Source organism: Phodopus roborovskii, unplaced genomic scaffold (assembly GCF_943737965.1).
Source record: "Phodopus roborovskii unplaced genomic scaffold, PHOROB, whole genome shotgun sequence".
NCBI lineage: Eukaryota > Metazoa > Chordata > Mammalia > Rodentia > Cricetidae > Phodopus > Phodopus roborovskii.
Window position 1 is genome coordinate 1,893,290 of NW_026125711.1, and position 22,854 is coordinate 1,916,143.

Sequence of the window (22,854 nt, forward strand, 5' to 3'; positions counted from 1 at the left end):
AGAAAGCAAACTTAGTCAAGATGCAAAAACTGTTTCAAATGAAATGCGGGGGCTGCTGCCATTGTAGTCAAGGATGACAACTTTCCAGAAAGTTCTGCTTACATGCCAAAGGACCAAATTGGGCAGAACACTCAGGGACTGCAACATACATAGATACTGGCCAAGATTTCTAATACCAAAGCATACACATGCTTTACAGACAAAAGTCATTACCTCTTCCAGGCTGAATAATACTCCACCAATAGGTGCTCCAAAGGCTACAGATACACCAGCAGCTGCAGCAGCTGATAAGACCTACAATCCGAAATGCAAAATCAGCAATAGAATAATATGGTCTTCTTACATTCAATCACACTTTAAAGCAATGTTCATAACCACTAAGAAATTAAAAAATAATAACTTTACACAGATGACCACTTTAACAGAAGCAACACTAAATAGACTCTGTGGGTTATATTTAAGTGTGTGTGTGTGTGTGTGTGTGTGTGTGTGTGTGTGTGTGTGTATTTATAACACCAAAGAAAAAGGTGCCATGAATTTGACAAGGGATCATATGAGAGAAGTTGGAGTGAAGAAAAGGAAGGGGAGAAGTGATATAATTACATTTTAATTAAAAATCTTAAAAGGAATTGGAATTCAGATGTAGAGAAGGAGGAGTGATAATAAAATGGGGACAAGACCAGGCTGCAGAAACCCACAGAGACAGCTGACCTGAACAAGGAGGAGCTAATGGGCCCCCAGATTGACAGCAGGGAAACCAGCATTGGACCCACCCATACCCCCTGAATGTGGGTCTCAGTTAGAAGGCCTGGGCAGTCTAAGGGACCTCTCACAGTGGAACCAAGATGTATCCCTGGTGCATGAAAGGGCTTTGGGAGCACATTCCCCATGGAGGGATACTCCCTTAGCCTAGAGGCAGGAGGGGAGGCCTAGTCCCTACTCCAAATGACTTGACAGATTTTGTTGATCCCTCCTGGAAGGTATCACCTTCCCTGTGGAGTGGGGAGGTGGGAATGGGAGGGGAGGGTGTTGGGGGGGGACATGGGAGGGAGAGGGAACTGGGGTAAATATGTAAATAAGAAAAAATAATAATAAACAAAATCTTAAAAGTGGGAAACACATTTTACATGTTCTATATCAAAAAGTGAGGTTCAATTTCTATTTTCTTGAAGAGCAAATAGTATATGCTAGATGATATATATATATATACATATATATATATATATATATATATATATATATATATATATTCTGTATGTTTGAACCAAAAAAAGACCCTTTATTTTGTGATTGCGGCATGTGCTCAAGTCTGATTGGGCCTGGATTGGCAGCACTCTTGATGCAGCACATGAACTTGAGTTTGGAAACCCAGATAAAGTGCTTTGCAGTGAGGTGTTTCACCCACATACTTTGTTTCTTTTAATTTTTGAAACTATAATTACACCATGTCCTCCCTCTATTTCCTTTCTCCAAACCCTCCCATATTCTTTACCTTGCTCTCCTTCAAAATTATGATCTTTTTTTACATTCCTATTACATGCATATATACATATACATATATGTATGTATGCATGTATTCCTAATTGTAACCTGCTTAGTCTGTGTAATGTTACTTGTATGTACAATTTCAGAGCTGCCCAGGGAAGACTACTTCTCCCTCTTTCAGCTTCCTGATTAGCATGTGGTTCTTTGTGTAGGATTGAGGCCTCATGGACTTCCCCCCTAGCACGTTAGGAAACATTTTAATGAGATATTATGGAAGGCTCTAGTGATATAAAAGTGAAGTTATAGTTTAGAATTGCCTATAACTTGTAGCCTATTCCAGTCTCAATGGACTATAGAAATACAAATGGAGAGACAACTAGATTTTTAAGGGCAGAGAAGATAGATGGCACAAAAAGGGAAGAGAGTAAAACATCACCAGGAAAACAGGGGGAAATGAACAAGTGTTTAGAGAAGATTGCCTTGCATGGGAAAGTGCAGGTATGTAAAATGTGCTGAACACACACTAGTGGCAAACAGACTAGAATTCATAGGAACATGTCATTTCCTTGCACACTACTAGCTGTGGAGAGAAATGATTTAAAGGCATATAGTAAAGATGAAATTGAACAAAAGGAAGAATTTGGAAGACTGGACTATTTCTTGACAAAACACACAGGCAGGTTTCTTCAGGACTGGCAAGCCATCTAGAGAAATTAAGGGGAAGGGAAAGGAGATAAATCTCTGGTGCTAACCTTGAGAACTTGGACAAATCAGAGCTCAAAAGGCTGTCTTTGAGAAGGACAGGGAAGCCAAAATTCAACCCATAAACAGAGATTTCACTGGGTATGTTTAGGATGAAACTGGAGTTTTATATTTGTGAATGGAATCTCTGAATCCCTGACCAACTCAGATCTGCTCACTGTGATAAGGTCACTGGTCACAAACATGTTGTGCTGCTGCTACGGAGAACTACAAAACAAGGCAACTTTCACAAGGCCCTGGGGCTGAGGCCCAGCATGACAGGAGAGACACTTGGATATCCAAGGTATAGAAAACAGACTAAAGATCCAGATGGTCAGATAAAATGTCTGGCAAGTTCAGGCAAACATTTCAACTTTTATACGTAATCCAGTTTCAAACTCAACTCTGTGTAAAGGCAACAACAACTACCAACACTTATTCTTGCCCTTTAGAATGGTTTTCTTTTCAATTACTTCACTTGCTACAGATTATTCGGGGTAAGCAATTTCTCTAATTTCACACAGCTTCTGTGCCCTTCTACCGCATGACAATCTACTCACATGCCCCTCTGTCACTCCTGCTTGTTTCCCTCTCCTGTCTGTTACAGGAACTTTCCCCTACTTAGTGGAAACGTTATTCCTTACTTCAAACCTCAACATTTTTAGCTTCCAGAGCCTCTGCTTTATCTTTTTGCTGTCGTTATCTTCAGGAGAAACCACTGGATTCCAGTTTTACAAGAGGTCCTTTCTAATGAAATGATCTAGGCCTTGACCTATTCTGCCTGTGACTTTTAGGCCATTCAAGGGAAAATAAAACAAGAACCACTGCTTCCTTAGGTTCATAATTACAGCAAGATAAAGGTAACCAATGACTTAGGACAATTTAAAAAAATATTCTTCCTCCTCAGTGGACAGAAGGAGAATTAGATATACAGAGCTAGTTCCAGGACAAAGTCCAAAGCTATACAGAGAAACTCTGTCTCGAAAAACCAAAAATAAATAAATAAATAAATAAAAATATGTAGTTAAAAAGAAAAATATTCTTCTTCCTCAAAATAGTATACGTTAACAACTGGATGAATTTGAGCAGCAGCACAAGCACAGTGTGGTAATATGAAAGAAAATGGCCCCCAGAGGGAGTGGCACAGTTAGGAGGTGTGGCTTTGTTGGAGTAGGTGTGGTCTTGTTGGAGGAAGTGTGTTACTGAGGGGTGGGCTTTGAGGTCTCATAGATGCTCAAGCTTCACTCAGTGTGACACTTTCTGTTGCCTGAAAGATCTAGAATTCTCAGCTACCTGTCCAGCCCCATGTCTGCCTGCACGCTGCCATGCTCTCTGTCATGATGCTAATGGGCTGAACCTCTGAACTGTAAGTGAGCCCCCTCAATTAAATGTTCTCCTTTATAAGAATTGCCATGTTCGTGGTCGGGTTAAGAGCACTGGTTGCTCTTCCAGAGGTCCTGAGTTCAATTCCCAGCAACCATACGATGGCTTACAACCATCTACAATGAGATCTAGTGCCCTCTTCTGGTGTGCAGACATATATGCTGGCAGAACACTGCATATGTAATAAATAAATAAAGCTTAAAAAATAAATCAAACAACAAAAACTGAAAAGAAATCCTAACTAAAACATACAGTAGAAAGAATTTAGATGGGTTGAAGCAAGAGGCAGGCAGGGAGAGTCTAACAGAGGGAGGAACTAATTCAAGTGACATTTAATAATAAAAGATGAAAAATCTGCCATTTGAAATTATACTTTATGTTTACTCTTACATAACAAGTCCCTCAAAATCTATTATTTTCTATAACTTCATTTTTAGAAGTGACATATAAAAATCCAAGTCCTCACTTCTTTCCTACTATATTATCCCACCTAATAAAAGTGCATGCTTTCTACAGTTTAACAAAATTATTTCCAGATATTTTTGGGTTTTATGTGTTCATCATCATGTATGCAGATATGCACATGTACAGATGCACGTATCTGCAAGGGAGGTCAGAAATCAACCTGGTGTTGTTCCTCAGGAAATGTCCACTTCATTTGTTGAGATAGTGTCTTTCATTGGCCTGGCTGGCTATTGAGACCCAAAGATCTGCCTGACCCTACCAAGCACTGGGATTATAAATATGTACCACTTTAAAAGAATAGGTTTGCCAGGTGGTTGTGGCGCTCGCCTTTAATTCCAGCACCCAGGAAGCAGAGGCAGGTGAATCTATGTGAATTCTATACCAGCCTGGTCTACAGAGTGAGTGCCAGGATAGGCTCCAAAGCAATACCGAGAAACCCTGTCTTGAAAAACAAAAACAAAATAAAATAATAAACAAATAAATAGAATAGGTTCTTGGAGATCAAATGTTCGCAAGGTAAGAACTTTACTGACTGAGCCAACACACCAGCCCTAAACATTTTCTACGTAAGTGCAAAGACAGACATTTTTTAAAAATTACTCGTTGTCCCATAAACAGTAGTCACAAACTAGCTGCAGTGTTCTGTTGTCAGCAGTCCATGTCAATATATTTAAGGTTATCTCATTCTCTCATTCTTTTAAATGTTGCACAGTTTACTATGATATGAGCAGAACAGCTTTTTTTTTTTAAAATCAAGCCCCTATTTGATGGACATTCTGCTAATTTCAAGCTTTCACAATGTTAATGAGTTTGTGTTGACTATCATTAGATAACTGTGCAGATACACATGCTAGGATAGCTATAAAACAGCCTCCTAGAACTGAACCTGCTCAACCAAAAGCCATTTGAATTCACAAGAATTAAATCCCCAAATTCTGACCACTAAGATCTTAGCATTTCTGCTCAAGAGTACAAATCAACTATTAAGGTCATGTGTCATTACCTCTCTGCGCTTGGCTTCATTCTTCCTGTATTTGTTGAAGCAGTGGCACAGGATGTTCCCACAGCAGCAAGCCACGTGCACTAGGGGGCCCTCTTTGCCCAGGCTCAAACCAGATGACACTGCCAGCACCAAAGTGATAGTTTTGATGACAAGCGTCCACTTACCCAAATAGCCCCTAATAATGAAACCACTCAGGATAGTTTTTATCTGCAGGTCAAACACAAAGATTGAATACAGACTAAGTAAATAAACAAAACTGAACAGCTAAAATCTGCACCCCCTTATAAGAACTATATAATCCTTCAACAAATGACTTATATCTATATATATCTATATATATCTATCTATATCTATATCTATATCTATATCTATATCTATATCTATATCTATATATATATATATATATATATATATATATATATATATATATATACCTGTCCCAAGAGGGATCTTAGTATAGGAGAGAGCTAGGAAAGCAGGAAGTATTTTTGCAAACTTTCATGGACTTTTGGGGAGTAAAGGGCCATGTGGCAACTGGAAAGAGGGTGAGAGTTTGTGGATGGAGGAGCAGGAGCACCTAAGAAAGAACAGGTATTTCTACTGGTTATAAAATAGTCTGAGAATAAGGTCAGTGTTCAAGAAACAGCCTGAAAGAGTAGGTACAACCTGGAATATTTGACAAAGAACATTGTGACTATTATTTAGAAGCAAGGCTATCTTGATAACCTAAAATTGAAATTGCTTGAGTAAAACAACCTAAGCCCCCCAATACAGGTAGGACAGGTGTTTGGGCTACCATCGTCCCACATCTAGCCCAAATTCTGTGACCCAGGCTGAGAGGAAACTTAAAGGAAAATCTAGACGGAGCTTAGATGTCCTCTGGCTCTGACCCTGATTGATAGTCACCAAGCTGTAGTATATGCAGGAATACACAGAAAATTTTGGCAAAAAAAAAAAAATGGTTCATACTGTACTTACCTCAGGAATTCCAGAACCACAGGCATAAGGTGCAAACGCTTTGACAAGAGATACGGCAAGGAAAGCAAACAGGAGAGCCCAGAGGACATACATGAAATAGTTGACTATGTAGGCAAAGGCTCCCTGAAACAGAACAAAAAGACAGACACTGTTTTAATGTAGACATTTGGGTGGGGAATGTAGCTCTTTTCAGTGACATTTTGCCAGGACAGTAGGTTGGGAAGAAGCAGAACAACAGTAAATTGCTTAACTATCTCTTTGCAGGCCATTCATGGGAGAAACTACTGAAACACCATCAGGGACCCTTGGTACTAAAAATTACATGTCTTGCTGTAATCAGAGGAAATCCTTAAAGCATTCTAAGAGTTGATATGCTGGAAAAGAAAATGAAAAACCTTCAAACATGATTCACTGTAATAAAATAATTATTTCCTTTTTATTCTTTGAGGAATCTGAAATTATCAGGGTCAGATAGTTTCTACCCACATAATTTTTTCTGTCTGTGGTATCAATTCTCTCTAAGATGTAATTATTATATGTAGAATATTTGTTAAAGGCTTAACAGACTATAATTATGGTCACTAGGGCAGGGATGAGTAGGAAATGATGGCAGCCAAAGGTATAAATTGGCAATTAGGTGGGGTGAATAAATTTAGAGATATAATGTACCACAAGAGAACTGTAGTTAAGAATACTGAATACTGATAATTTATTATTCACACAAAGAATCATAATTATGGAGGGTGACTGTTATATAAGTCTCTGTGACTATGTGTGTGTGTGTATGTATGTATGTATGTATGTATATATAATCAAGGCTTGGGGCTCAAGAGATGGTTAAGCTGTTAAGAGGGCTTATTGCTTTTCTAGAGGACTAAGTTTGATTCTCATCACCTAAATCTACTAGCTCACAACTGCCTGTAATATCAGCACCAGAGAATCTACTGCCACCTTCTGGCCTCCACTGGCACTTGCATTAATATGGTATGCATGTATACATACACACACGCACGCACATACACACTTTAAAATAAAGCATGAAGGACTAGAACTTGACGTGGTAGCTCATACCTATAATTCTAGGACTTGGAAGGTGGAGGCTGGAGGAGTAACATTTCAAGGGTTCCCTCTGCTACCTAAGGAGGTCAAGACTAGCATGGGCTACATAGATGTCTCAAAACAACAATAACAACTCAAATAAGTAAACAAGCATCAAGGCTTAGAGTATAGCTCAGTGATAGAGCATGCATTTTAGGATGTGTGAGACCCAGGGTTCAATCTCCAGGATTATAAACTGAAACAAATTAAATACTCTCCTCACTATTATACTACTTGACCTAAACATGCACAGTAAACAATTACAAATAAATGAAACGATGCTTAAGAATTTTAGTTACTATAATCTGTGAGAATTTTTATTACATTTTTATTTAAATTAAAAACAACCTTTTTTCCATACCAATCCCATTCCCTCCCAACCTCCCATTAACCCACCAACCCCCATACCACCTCCATCCACTCCTCAGAGAGGGTGAGACCTCCTATGGGGATCATCAAAGTCACATCATTTGGGGAAGGACTGAGGCCCTCTTCCATGTGTCTAGGCTGAGAGAGTATCCCTCTGTGTGGAATGGGATAAATCCTAGATCCACTGCCAGCAGCCCCATAGGCTGCCCAAGCCCTCCAACTGTCACCCATGTTTAGGGGGCCGGGCAGAGAGAATGAATAGGAGACATCTAGGCAACAGAGAAAGAGTGAGAAAAGAAGGAGAGGGGGATGCCAGGGGCCAGCCATACCCAGCCACACAGCCAGCCACAGAGTAAGAAGGGAAGAAATACATATTGAGTAAAGGTAAAAAACTCAGAGGCAAAATGTAGTTAAAGAGAAATGGGATAATTTAAGTTAGAAAAACTGGCTAGAAACAAGCTAAGCTAAGAATATATCTCCAAGTATTTATTTGGGAGCTGGGTTGCAGGCCCCCAAAAGAGTAAAAGAAAAAAAATCCCAACTACATTTTGGAACCCAACATGAGGCCCCAACCCATGACCCTGAGAAGCTAGCCGGGCCTAGATTTCTCCTCTTATTTATTCTCTCTACCTGGCAGTCTCACCTATCCCTCTCTCCTACCTAGCTATTGGTTGTTCAGCTCTTTATTAGACCAATCAGGTTTTTAGACAGGCAAAGTAACAGCTTCACAGAGTTAAGCAAATGAAACATGAAAAAAAAATGCAACACATCTTTGCATCAATAAACAAATATTCCACGACATGAACAAATGTAACACATCTTAAATGCAATTAGCATTAAAGGTCTGGCAAATATGATGCTTTACCAAAAAGGAATACTGAATACCAGGAGTTACACTTCAGATGACACAGATACAAAGCTCATTGGACTTTGGACTTTGCAAAATATACATTATGAGAATTTAAAGGGCTAGACAAGGAGAATCAGGACTCTATAGCTTTACTAGTTGTGAATTTGATACACTTTTCCCATGATCTTAGGTCCTCAGAGAATAATAATTATTACTATTTTTTTGTTCTTTAAAAGTAGCTTGAGAGCAAGTGGACTCCAGAGGTAGTAAACAAAAAGGGAAAGGCAGCGAAAGAGCAAACAACAGATATTGGCCAGAGGCAGAGATCAGTGGCCAAACTGTTGGCAAGAGAAGGCTTCTGAAAGCCTCACAGATTATTTCCCCAAGCAATGATTTCATTCATAAAAAGAGCCAGAAAAAAATCTGTTGTGTGAGCAAATCTCAAGCTCTGCTTTACAAGGAACTGGTGAGACAGACCCATACACAATAAAGGGCAGCACGCTCTCTGACCTCTGTGAGCACCCGGCACATATGTGGTCCACACACACACGTGCAAGCAAAAACCTAAAATAAATCTAAAATAATTAAAAATTGTTGTTCACACATAAAAATATTCCAAATATTCAGGAAAAAAAATTAGTGTTCAAGGACGGTCTGAAGTTTGATAAACAAACATGTCTTAGCTAGGGTTACTATTGTGGTGATGAAACACCATGACCAAAAAGCAAATTTGGGAGGAAAGGGTTTATTTGGCTTACACTTTCACAACACTGTTCATCACCAAGTCAGGACAAGAATTCAAACAGGACAGGAACCTGGAGGCAGAAGCTAATCCAGAGGCCATGGAGGGGTCTATTTACTAGCTTGCCCCTCATGGCTTACTCCATCCCCTTTCTTATAGAACCCAGGACCACCAGCCCATGGGCGCCACCACCCACAATGGCTGCACTCTTCTCTATCAGTGACTAAATAAGAATATGCCCTAAAGCTGTACCTCACAAAATCATTTTCTCAGTTGAGGCTCCCTCCTCTCTGATGATTCTAGCTTGCATCAACTTGACATAAAACTAGCCAGTACCATACACATAAAACTCTGCTCCTTAAGCCAATGTATACAGTTGTATATGAATATAAAATCTCTTATTTCTGACTTTATTATTTTCCTATCCTTTTTCAATGGACTTGGATATGTCTGTGAGTATGTATGCCACTTCAAATGCTTTGTGAACAAAGTGGATAATAACATTTAAAAATTTTTAACTGATTTATCATGGTTACACATCCTTATAAGGTATAGTACAATGCTTTGATAAATGTGTGTATACATTTTATATATATATATATATATATATATATATATATATATATAATGTATAGTGATCAAATCAGGAAAATTAGCAGTTTTACTTAAAATATTCCATATATCTTTATGTTTGAAGCCTTCTTACTCCCTCTACTTCTTTATAAAATAGAAGAAGGGATGTGGGTTCACTAGGTTAGAGCACTTACCTAGCACACACTAGGCCTTGGCGCTAGTACTCAGTGCCTCAATTAATCATTCATTGTTGTAAAGTACAGTTACAGAAAGGTTGTTGCTGTTTGAACTGGAGAATTTCTTCCTCCTCTCTATTTGCTGTTCATTACATAACTTCTCTCTGTCCCCTTCCCTCTCAGCTTCTAGTGACCTTTACTGTACTCTTTAACTCTTTGCAATCAGATGAAAGATAAATGTTAAGAGTACAAGCATATATTTTGGTCCTATTTCTACTTTACCAACAGAATGAATAAATAGGTAAGGAGTTCTACTGCTGAGCCTGGTGGCTAAAACACTTTCCCCCCCTTTTTCCTTTTCAATTTTTATTTAAATTAAAACAATGTTATTTTACATACCAATCCCAGTTTCCTCTCCCTCCTGTCCTCCCATGCCCCCATTCCCCCTACCAAGCCCCATCCCACCCCTCCACTCCCCAGGGAGGGCGAGGCCTCCCATGGAGAATGATCAAAGTCTGTCTTATCATTTGGAGCAGGTCCTGCCCCATCCTATATGTATCCAGGCTGAGAGAGTGTCCCTCCACAGGGCATGGGCTCCCATAGCCCATTCACGCATTAGGAATAAACACTGGTTCCACTGTCAGAGGTCCCATAGACTGTCCAGGCCTCCTAACTGACACCCATGTTCAGGGAGCCTGGTTCAGTCTTATGCAGGTTCCCCACCTGTCAGACTGGGGGCCATAAAACCACTTTTGTGGAAGAAATCTAATATATAACAAAGGACTGAAAGAAGGAACTGAAACGCAAAATTATTATGTGTTGAAAATTACTTGCTTAGACAATAATGAAAGAACTGATATGACTGCAATAGAGACTGGGCAATTTTATTCCTAGTTCTTTGTTATTTTGACATGAAGCATACCATACCTTTGATTGTTCTAATTCAGTGCCCAAAGACAAACTGCTTTGTGTTTCTATGATGAAACTATTTTAAACCATTTCGTAATCCTTTGTAAGAAATTCCATCTTACCTGTTGTCTGCCTTTGACAGCATTAGAGAACAGTGATTTTAGCTATACTATGTAGTAGCAGCTAAGAAATAGAAGACTTCTTGAAAACAAACCAAACTTTTAAATATAAGCAGAAAATGCTTCCAACATGTCATAAGAGATAGAAACGGGGCTGTACTTAAACCACAAAATAAAAACAGCTGGTTCCACTTTCTTTTCCATAAAAGGAAATAGAGGAAGATTTCATAATCTTCAGAAGTACAGGACAAAAAAAGTGAAATAAATATAAGGATGAAATTCAGTGGTACAAAAGTACTACCCATTACCTGATCTGTACTGATGATAAGCTGGGACCAGCTGTTCCACTCTGGACACTTGTCTCTGTCTTCAAAGGTGACATGTTTAGAATTCCAGCAACAGTGTTCATGGTTAAACCAGAATCCCCCTGTGCATATCCCTTCTTTTAAATCTGTCATCCAGTGAGCAGAGATGTCTATCAAGCCTGCTAAGGAACCTGATTTAGTGGGGAAGAAAGGGAAAGCCAAAGTTAAATTCCACTTCTGGAATTCTATCTGTGGTAACTGGAACAAGCTTTATCAGCTAAAATGACAGGAAAGGAATTGAAATGACAGGTAAATAAATACTTTCCTATTCCTAGTCTATATTTACTATTCCTATTCTTTCTGATTGTTGACTTGCTTGATATTTCACGTACTATCTCTACATTAGCACTAGTAACAGGCTAAAGAAATGCTTCAGAGGATCTGAGCCAATTACCAGCACCCATATTGAGTAACTCACAATGGTTATAACTCTAGTTCTAGAAATGCTTCTGGCCTCCAAGGGCATCTGCACTCTCACACACAGTCAAAAACACATACACAGGATTAAAAATAAAAGTAAACACCAGTATCTATGAAATGGGTGTACTGGAAAGAACTAGGGAGAAAGCAAAATATTTGGAGGATGGGGAGGAGTTTGGTTTTGAAACTCACTTGACATAATAAAGGGGCTGCTTTGGTCTGGTTTAAGAACAACAATCTATAAAGGAAGTAATTTGTTAAAAACTATGTGCCTTGCTAGGCACGATGCCATAGGCCTTTAATCCCAGTACTCAGATAGTTGAAGGCCAGCCTGGTCTACTTAGCATGCCAGCTAGGAATACATAATGAGACTCCATGTCAAGCCAAAAACAACAGCTAAAACAAAGAGATTATGTGACTCTCCCTATATACATCAGGTTGAATGAACAAATTGCACACAGTGAAGAATCTTTCATGATACTTATTTGCAAAGGTTCTGGAGAAAAGCTGATGAAGGTTATGGGTGATGATGGGCTAAACCTGGACAGTAGGGTTTTCTGGACAGGAAGGAAGAACTTGCACAGTGGAAGGAAGATATTGTAGTATACTAAGGACATTAAATTTATAGCAGCATAGAGTGTTGTGTGCAAAGAAAGTTGGATGGAACTAGAGAAACTTGGGATGCCTACTGAACCTAGGGTCTGAACACACTACAATGGTCTCAGTAAAAAGGAATAACCAAATGTAGAACATACACCAAAGAAAATGATGAGAAAAAAAAGAAAATAAAAATGGGAACATAAGTACTATCACTGGTAAATGGATAAGAGCTAAGACAGATAAAGTACTTTACTTCTGGCTGTCATGTGTCAGTTAAATGAAGAAACTATGGACAAGAGGAATTAAATGGCCCAGAATTATGCCTCAGAGAAATGGTAAAGTTGTTCAGAACAGCCCCAGAATTTTCAGACTGTTCCATTCAGACACACGTCTTCTGTTATGGGTCTCCAATGTTTAAAAACAAAACACCTCGTGTGTATGAGAGGAAAAATACAGCCAGTGACTGCCTAAAGACAAGAAACACATGAAAGAGATGAGGATATTGTGCCTACATTTGTTTGGGTAAGAAAGGACATGTTATGTGTATGTTTTGGTAAGTGCTGAAAGTATTACCACCTGCCTGAATGCCCTAGTCAAATCCAGCATTTTCTGACAGCTACTCAACCTCCCAAGTTTCTGTTCCAACTTTCATTGCATTTACTGCTTGGGTTCATAAAATTAACACCTTATAGTCCCATACTTTGCTCTATGCTGTTGTTTCATATTTGCATTTTGTATTTTACAAAGCTATCTTCAGTCCTGTCTTCCTTTCTATTTCTATACCTCCCCCTTCTCACAAATGCTGCTTCTCTGGTTACAAGTTGTATTAAGCTTCCCTATCCCAAATAGAGTGTTGTCCCTTATCCTTGCCTACCATTTCAAGGGTTTGTTCTTCTTTTCTTTCCAGTGACTATCAAAACTTGAAATCTGGATCTCAATATGTATCTGAAGTTTCTTTGAGAACACTATGTTTCTAATCACTGGATTTATGACCTTTCCTCCTCTATATTCCTTCCCTGCTTTTGCTACAATATTTGGCATTATGGACTGCCAAATCTATTATTGATCTTCTCCAAACTGGGTTTTCTCTCCGGGAAGAACAAGAAGGTACAGTTGAATACCCTCAACTACAGGGATGGCAACGAAACATGAGGGCCACATTTTGCTCATGTGTTAAGCCTGTCAGTAAAGACATCCTGGTGGCAGGCAGACTTGTATCTTTACCTATGGTGAATGGCTACTTTTGTGTGACAGCAACAGAGGGGCGTGAGTACTACAGAGATCATTTAACTCACAAGTCTTAAAATATTTAGGATTATCTGACTCCTTTAATGAAAAAGAAATATCGCCAAACTTTTAGTATAGGCAATTCTTTTAAAAAATTATTTTACATATTATTTGTGTATGCTCATACATGTTAAGTGCATGGAAACTCACACATGAATGTCAAAGGACAACTTTTGGAAGTTAGCTCTCTCCTTCCACCACGGGTTGTAAGGATCAAACTAAGGCTGTCATGCTTGTAGAGCAAGCACCCACACACACACACACACACACACACACAACACTAGGCTATCTTGCCAGTTCCTATCCCAGGCAATTCTTAGAAACTCAGGATGGATGAACCATTTTATACTTGAGAGAGCCATTTTCTACTCCATGGCTCATGACAAGAGCAGCATCAACAGCTAGGCACCATGCCTAATGATTTGTCTCATGTAACCCTCAAAGAAAGTATTTAAAATAGCTTATATATTATATTATATCTCTATTTTTACATATCAAAACGCCAAAAATGTCTAGGAGTTAAGAAACTTTCCCACAGCCATAAAACTATCAGTAATGGAACAGGAATTTAAATCTTGACTTCCTGAAACTAGAGTCTGTGCTAAAAAGTGAAATCTTACACCTTCTCCGGTTTTCGCACTTAACTTCTTTTTAGCTCAAGATTCCAGTTTTCCTAGGTAGTGTCTTTAATGCTACAATGGTGCATCTCTTAGTCTCCCTGGCTTTCTGCTCCCTATGTAGGAGAGTGACATTTGCATTGGAATTGGTGTTAGCAGAACAAGTATACACTTATATACTGTATAAAAGTTGAGCAGCCCTAACCTGAAATGTTCTATGGTCCTCAACTTTTTAAGCATTGGCATGAAGCTGCATGTAGATCTCATGTGATATGACTTTAGTCAAAATACAGATGAAAACGTGTGCAGTGACTAAAGCCTACTATCTGCACCTAAGAAGCTGAGATAGGAGTGAATTTGAGGCTAGCCTGAATCTCATAAGCCAAATGAGACACACTTAGAAAAGTCCAAGTGAGCTTAAAATATATTAAACTATCTTCAAGCTATGCAAAATATATATACATGGTGCTTACATATATTTATGTATTTAATATATGTGTTACATATACATATGCATGTATATATATAAAAAAACAAACATTGTGTTTAGATTTCAAATATTTCTGGATTCAGTCATTTTTAAAATTTATTTATTTAGTGTAAGTGCACATGTACTCCCTGTGTGTGTGTGTATGTGCATGTGTGTCTGTCTTTGGCCATGGTATAAATATGAAGGTCAGAGGACAATGTGTGATGGTCAGAGGATAAACTGTAAGAATTGGTTTTCCCCCCTCCATCATGTGGTCCTGGAAATCAAATGTGGCTGTCCAGCGTGGGAGCAAGCACCTTTATCCACTGAGTCATTTCACCAGCACTTTGGATAAGGGATACTCAACCTATAGGGTTTCAAGTGGCTACAGAGAGTCAATGGAACTTATAGGAAAAGGTGCTCTCATAATATCCCTCAGAAACCAGGAAAGAATGTTCTAAGTTCCTGGGAGTAGGAGCTACATGTTAATATACCTTCCTATACCACCACAGTGAGGAGTTAAAAGTTTAAGAGACAGTAAATAGCTGGATATGGTAGATCTTGCCTGTAATATCGGCAGTGAGAAGAGTGAGGCAATGGATCACAGTTCTTTCCAGCCTAGATTGTATATTGAGTTCAAGACCAGCCTGGGCTAAATAACGAGACCCTGTTATAAGAAGAAAATGGGCTGGGGACTGACTCGGTGGTTGAAACCTTCACTAGCACATATATTAGTCTTGAGTTTTATTCCCAGAACTGCAAAAAAAAATTAAAAAAAGAATGACAAAATGTCTCAAGAAGTTATCACTGCATCTTCTAAACCCCATGCAGAATGTACCAAAACCTGTGCCTCCAACAAAAGTGTTTTTCCACCAGGGCGGGGAGACACTGTGCTGGTTTCCACCTTAAAACGAGCATGACCTCTTACAGCATACAAACTGGGTTTAGATGTATTTAAATCAAAGAAGAGTATACAGGTATTAGAATTCATTTACAAATGGGAAATCACACTTCCAACAGGTTCACCGGCAATTCATTTCAGATGGGAGAACACAGCACTTGACTCAATTCAGAAGGGGCATATTATAGGTCTGGGAGATTAATATTAAAAACTACTATAGTATACCATACCTGATAAAAGCCCAATAAGGAGCATCAACAACCAGCCAGAAAAAGCATCGCTCACACTGTGAATTAAGGCCCATGTTGACTCTTTGCTTTTATTGGTAATCTAGGAAAAAGATAAGATAACATTGGTATACTCTTCACATATGTTCCCTTCATCTAAAAATTATTCAACAGAAAAATACAAATTATCTGGGAATAGGTAACAATTTGACTGAACCAAGTTAGCAAGTAGGCTGCAATGTATTGAACTCTACCAATTTATTGTAATGTCCCACCCCTACTAATTTCTCAACACAATTAACCTGTTTAGTGTATTGCAGGGGTCATTTCTGCCCTGGATAAAAGGTATCTCAAGGACAGTTGATTCACAGTCAATAGTTTTATTATTTTCCAAAGAATAAATAAATGATGGCTGATCTCAGCGACACTTTGAGGTTTTTTTATCTGTGGCTGTGATTCAGTCAGAAAATTCCCAAACTTTAGTGGTACAAAGGTCTCAGGGTACAGTGATCACAGGTACTAAGTGATACTGGTAAAACCAGCAACCGTATCTGAGGGTATCAGGGTAAACACAAAGTTTTGACTCTTTAGGTCTTACCCTTGTCAACTTCCATCCACAGTGTTCATATTTTTATTTTGTTTCAATTTAGCTTTGTGTGTGTGTGTGTGTGTGTGTGTGTGTGTGTGTGTGTGTGTGTGTGCGTGCGCACGCGCACGCGTAGGTCAGACAACTTGCTGAAGTCTGTTTTCTTCTTCCAGAGATCAGAAACAATCATCAGACTTGCTAACAAGTATTTCTGTACACTTAACCAACTTACTGGCCCATGTCTGTATTTTTAAAACCATTATTCTGCCAGTTGTTACTGGTACTTCCCCTTCTTTGTATTGTTTGTTATACTCAGAATTAGTTTATTCCACCTTCACCTACAGCAACATCACAAATAATAACAAATTGTATGTTTCAAAGGGAACTTCAAAATGTATTTTGAGGGACAATAAGTTGGCCCAGTGGCCTGTGTATGCATGTGTGCACGCACACATGCACACACACACACACAGAGAGAGAGAGAGAGAGAGAGAGAGAGAGAGAGAGAGAGAGAGAGAGAGAGAGAGAGAGGACAAGTTCAAGGCAAAGGCTCTAGGCATGGCAGGAAACACCTGTAATTTCAGCATTTTAGATTATGGGAGGAAGAGCTCTGCAAGTTTGTGACTACCCTGGGGTATACAGAGAGACCCTGTCTCGTTTAAGAAAGAAGAAAAATAACAAAGGACCCTTGGCATATGTGGTGGTACATGCCTATAATCTAAGCAATCAGGAGGCTGAATGATTAAGAGTTCTAGGCAGAGCCTGGCATTGGTGGTGCACACCTTTAATCCCACCACTCGGGAGGCAGAAGCAGGTGGATCTCTGTAAATTCAAGGCCAGTCTGGTCTACAGAGCTAATCCCAAGACAGCCTCCAAAGCAATACAGAGAAGCCTTGTTTCGAAAAACCAAGGGTTCCAGGCTATCCAGGCTAGTCTGAATAAAGTCTCAATAAAATAACAAATAATAACAACAATAAGAGAATCAAAGGACCTTGGCAGACAGCTCTGAGAAAATTTCTCAGTGCTTTGAAAAGAGAGGTGAGGAAATCCTTTTGTCAAGCTTAAACAACTTATCCTAGAGCCCTAAATACCTATTACATTAAATTAATGTCTTGGATATGAATTTGATCGGTCTTGTGGTTTTATTAGTGCTGAATGAATAAATTTACCTTGGTTTTATGATTTTATAAGAGCTATATTCCTAGGAATCTAAACCCATATTCTTTAGTGCATTCTAAGGTTAGGGTAATTTGGATTTTTATTCCTTTGGCTTTAGAGACCCCACTTTAAGAGAAAAGAACATAAAAGGGAGATGAGATGGGAGAAGAAAATCTTGCACATTTATTTTCACTTATGCAGAGGCATGTGGACCCACCCATTTCAGAGCTGTGAGTGTCCCTTTTAACAGCATTCTACAGGAAAATAAATCATTCAACACAAGTTTTAAAACCAAGGACGAAAGTTATATATAAAATGACTTTAAAAATGGAAATAAATTTATTATGAAATGAAACCAGGTATGGTGGCTCGTTTGTTAATACAACACTAGGGAGGCAAAAGTGCATTCAGGAGTTTAAATACGGTGTGGACTACATGAGTTCCAGGCCAGCCTAAGTAAGCTACAGAATAAGACTTACCTCATAAAACAATTTAGAAAGAGACAGATGGTGGTGGCATATGCCTTTTGTCCCAGCACTTGGGAGGCGGAGGCAGGCAGATCTCTGAGTTCGAGGCCAGCCTGGTCTACACAGTGAGTTCCAGGACAGGCTCCAAAGCTACAGAGAAATCCTAACTCGACCGCCCTCCCTCAAAAAAAATTACAAAGAATAAAAGAGAAACCCCATGTTGCTAATAGAAGCCAGATTCCCACCAGCTTTGGGACTGAAAAAAAGGAAAGCATACAACAAATTCAGTTTTTTACCTTTCCTAACAGTTGTTACTCATGTGCCATCAATGAATGCCTTACCTCTCGGTGTCTATCTCGGTCTCGAGACTTCTCTCTCACCCAGTCAATTGTGTTGAAATCATCATAGGTCCCTACACCAGGGATTGGCTCCTCCAAGAAGTCCATGATCCTATTTGAAGAGCCTATTCCACCACCATTGTATGACTTGTTTCCTGTGTGAATAGCAAACAGACATTAGTACATCAGTCAAAAAATTGTAATATCCCCATAAACTATCCAATGATTACAGTTTAGGTGTGGTGATGAAGCAATACAATCACCTACTGGGAATATCCATTGCATTCAGTTTCTGTGGTCTAGGCTCAAATGAGAAGTAGCTAAAGGCTACAAGTGGACAGGGACCCAGGACTGTGGTAGTAAAAAGAGAAATAAAAAAAGCTGGTATGTAATGGAAAAAGTATCTACAGAACAAAGGCCAGGAAGGCGCTTGGAGCAGTTTAGGTATTTCACTTCATGGAAAGGAGATGAAAGTCTCCAAGGTCTTTGCAAATGGATCACACCAGAACCATCTTAACTTTGAAAAGCAGTAATTCAATACTGTGAGGTAGCTTCTGCCTGGTTGAAGACTTGAAAGAAAGAATGCTGGCCTCTTCAAAGAGTTAAGCTGGTTGGAATGTACAAATTTTCCCTCCATTGATAGAATGCTTTGATCTCCAATATAATGGGCTGGTAGAAACTTTTTCACAGTATGTCAGAAAGTCAAATATTTACAAACAGAGATTTAGTCAACAATGGTTAGCTTCACAATGAATTGTTCTTCCTTAATCCTTCAACTAAGCAATAAAGCAAGATCTGAGTGCACTCACTAATTGTGGTTCTTAAGTCTTCTGGGTGTTTAGTTTTTCCATTACAGTTACTTATGTGCATATATGCTTTATCTTCTTTTTCTAACCCTCTCCACTATGTCTTTTTTCCACTTTAAGTTTCACTACATCACCCAGGCAGGCCTAGAACTTGTGATCATCCCATCTCAGCCTCCTGAGAAACTGGTATAAGAATGTGTCACCATTTCTTGCTCTCCACACTGTCTTAGCACATATGTGATAGTCAGTAAACATCAGATGAACCAAGATGCATTCAACAAATGGCAAGGATGAGGCAGTATTTAAACTAAGCAGTTGTACTGACACATGGTAAAGTATTGCTTATAAACTTGTTCAAAATATTTTGGCAACATCATCTGATTGAACAAATATTTTGCTAGTAAACTAAAAATGTAAAAACAGCATTGAGAAATCTATATAAATGCACACAGAGAGAATGCAGAGTAATTCCATCATTTAACTCACACAGCCAAATCTCACATTTGCAGCACAAATCTTGGCAGGAACAATGCTTCGTCCAGACTATTTGGTAACGAACCCCTCATCAGTAAATGGCCACCTTGGCCTCAGCTGACTCTGTCTCCATTAGCCCCTTACCTAACTCTACTAGACAACTTTAGCATTCTCATGACATAAGTATGAATGAACAAGATAAATTGAACCTGGTTTACCAAACAAGTCTGTTGAATGCCTAATTCAGCACACCTTTTACAAGCAATTCACAGACTTGAAAGGAAAAGCTCAGCAGAGCCCTAATCATCTTCAGGTGGGTGAGTCACCGAAGTGGTGTGTAGGAGGTGAACAAGTTAATCTTAAAACCTCAAACCAAAGTCCTTTTCCTATCTTCTCTTGTACCTGGCTATAAAATGGATGTCTGCTGAATCACCACCCCAGCATTTCCTATCATATCAGTGATAAAGACGAAAGCTGCTGTGTTTGAGAGCTTGGTGGGGGAAAGCCAGCTAGGAAACAAGGGCAGAAAGAAAAGAAAGTATGTGGGAAGGAGGGAGCTGAATCAAGCTGTTTCCATTCTCAAGGAAATGCTGACACGAACGCAGGACACTACACAACCAGAAACTGGCTCCTCAAAGCAGGTTAATGCTTCCATTGAATTTGCTCTAGTTTCAGAGTTCTCCTTTCAGGAAGAAAAAAAAAAATAGAAAGGATTTTGTGAAAGATTCTGAGAAGCATCAGATAGCTCTCTAATTACGTTATATACCAAATGAGCTCCTCCACCACCCCCAGCTTTAAGGCAAAATGAAGATCTGCAACAGCGTCCTGGCAGGAAAGAGAGAATCCTATTACATCACTAGGTAACATGAGCACCACCGCATCCTCCTTTGTCGTCTGTCTCCTGCTAGAGACGCAATTATCAGGCCCCTAGAACAGTGCAGGCAGTGATTAGAATCCTACTACAGACTGCTTGAAATTCTCCTGATCCCCTGCTCCCGGAGCATGCTTCAGTCCTGGGCTGGGCTCAGTCTGCTTACCTTGGATTACAGTTCTCTTTTTTTCTGTCTCAAGGAAGAAATAACCTCGGCAGCCCGCATTTACTCATTTAGGTTGAGGCGCTTTTACAGAAGGAGGCCCGCGCTAGGGTGCTTTACAAGGGCACTTGCTGCTTTCTCTGCTTTTTCACAGCAACAAACGCCACCTAAAGAGCTACCAGTGCTCCTGGTTGGTCAGAGTGTGATGTCACCACTGAGATCACATGACCAGACCCTTGGACCGGCCTTAGAGAAAGGAAGATTTTCCAACCTAACACAGAAGCCTTAAAGATGTAGTCTCATCTAAACAAATGCCATCAAACTGGTAGGTTGGCGCATTGGCTCAGAAAATTAGAGTCTAGACAAGTTTCACACGTCATACCTCATTTAGCAGAAAGAACCAGACGTCAAAGTAGAAATATCCAAAAACTTTGTCCCCTAATTTAAAAGGGACAAAGGTAAATACAGAAAAGTCTTTTTAAATGTGCCACTAACTTGGACTTGGTGGCATATGTTTGTAATTCTAGGACTTAGGAAGCTAGCAACTTTGCAATCAGCCTAGGTGACAGAGTAAGACCCTGTCTCCAAAAAAAAAAAAAAAAAAAAAACAATGAAAAGGAATTAAAACTCATAGCAACAGCATGTATAAAACCTCACAAACACAATACTGAAAGATTCCAGACATAAAAGACCTCCTAACATCATGACTCTATTCCTGAACCCAATCACAGGCAAGCCTAAATTTTAGGATACAAATGATTGCATTACTAGCAGAAGGAAGAAAATGACAAAAATAAAGATAGCATCTACCACAGAAAGCTTCGGTCTGTAAAGGCTTTTGAAATGCTGACCATGATCCTTGATCTGGTGATAAGTGATCATCTTTTAATCTTCCTTCAAAGCATACACGTATGTATTGTGTGTCCATTTTATGTGCATATTGTAATTAAAGAAAAACATGATGAGGACAGGTGCACTGGCACACACGTGAACTCCCAATTACTTTTCGAGGCTGATGTAGAAGGATCACTTGAACCTAGGACCCTGGGTAGGCTAGGACAACATAGCAAGACCCTGTCTCAAAACTAACATTGTTTTGAAATCTGGGGAGATGTTTCAGTGGGTAAGAGTTCATGCTTCACAAGCATGTGAACATGATTGTAAATCCCCAGCATTCACGTAAAAAGCTGAATCCAGCTGTGTATGCTTGTAGATTCAGCACAAGGGGCACCAAGACAAGTGAATTCCAAAATACTGTTCAGCCAGCCTACCTGAAATGAACTTCATATTAAGTAAAACCCAGTCTCAATGGGAACAAAGCAAAGAGCAACAGAGGAGGGTACTTGATAGCCTTCTCTTGACTCTGTGTGGTGGGTGGGTGGGTGGGTGGGTGTGTGTGCGCGCACATGTGCATAGGTAATCAGCCCCTCCATGAGTGTGCACAAATACATAAAAACATACACAAATACACAGAGTTGTTTGGAGAGCTGGAAGTTCTGATGTAGAACACACATTTGGCATGTCCGAGACCCTGGGGATTAGTCATTAGTATCACACTTTTAGAAAAGAAAAATGCAATAAAAACTAAGTTGCACATCAAATTACAACAAAGGCTATTTTTTAAAATATAGGATTTCACGTGGCCCAGGCTGGACCTCAAATTTCCTATGTAGCTAAGAATGACCCTGAACTTCTTTTAATCGTGCTCAGTACTCAGTACATCCTGAGTACTGAAATTACAGCATGCTGGGATTACAGACATATGCTACTACACCCTTTGTTGCATTTAGAATTAAACCCAGAGCTTCATGCTTGTTAGTCAAGAACTCTACTGACAGTACAACACCTCCAGCCCCGAAGTCAGTTCTTTAATAGCACCTAACCACTTTGAAACCATAGAGTGCAACCAAGAGGATATAGAGGGATATAGATATATATTAGTTGGTAGACCACTAGCCCGGCAGACGTTGGATTCAATCCTTAGTACAGAAAAAAATGCAGGGATAGAAACACATAGCTGCAATTCTGATACTCAGGGGGCTGAGGAAGGAAGAGTGGTGCAATCTTGTACACAGCCTGAGCTATATGGTGAGGTCTTGTCTTAAGAGAAGGGGGGGGGGAGAGAGTGGGAGGGAGGGACGGGGGGGGGGGGAAGGGCAGGAAGTTGGGAAGTAGGGCAGTTAGAGAAGTAGGTAGGCAGAGAATGAAGGGTGA

At 39.5% G+C, this 22,854-nt stretch overlaps 1 protein-coding gene across 6 annotated transcripts in view; it reads right to left on the reverse strand.

Annotated features, from left to right (window-relative positions):
• Positions 1 to 22,854, reverse strand: part of Clcn5 (chloride voltage-gated channel 5) — a 156,064-nt gene that overhangs the window by 7,233 nt on the left and 125,977 nt on the right. For 5 of the 6 annotated variants that reach the window (XM_051178518.1, XM_051178520.1, XM_051178522.1 and 2 more), the window contains 6 exons: positions 18,330 to 18,481; positions 15,781 to 15,880; positions 11,200 to 11,387; positions 6,056 to 6,178; positions 5,078 to 5,284; positions 214 to 294 (listed from right to left, as the gene is read on the reverse strand). In XM_051178518.1, the coding sequence (XP_051034475.1) occupies positions 214 to 294; positions 5,078 to 5,284; positions 6,056 to 6,178; positions 11,200 to 11,387; positions 15,781 to 15,880; positions 18,330 to 18,481 (851 nt within the window). Of the gene's footprint in view, positions 1 to 213; positions 295 to 5,077; positions 5,285 to 6,055; positions 6,179 to 11,199; positions 11,388 to 15,780; positions 15,881 to 18,329; positions 18,482 to 20,643; positions 20,795 to 22,854 lie in introns of those variants that run through there. The other variant, XM_051178524.1, reaches the window with a different exon arrangement.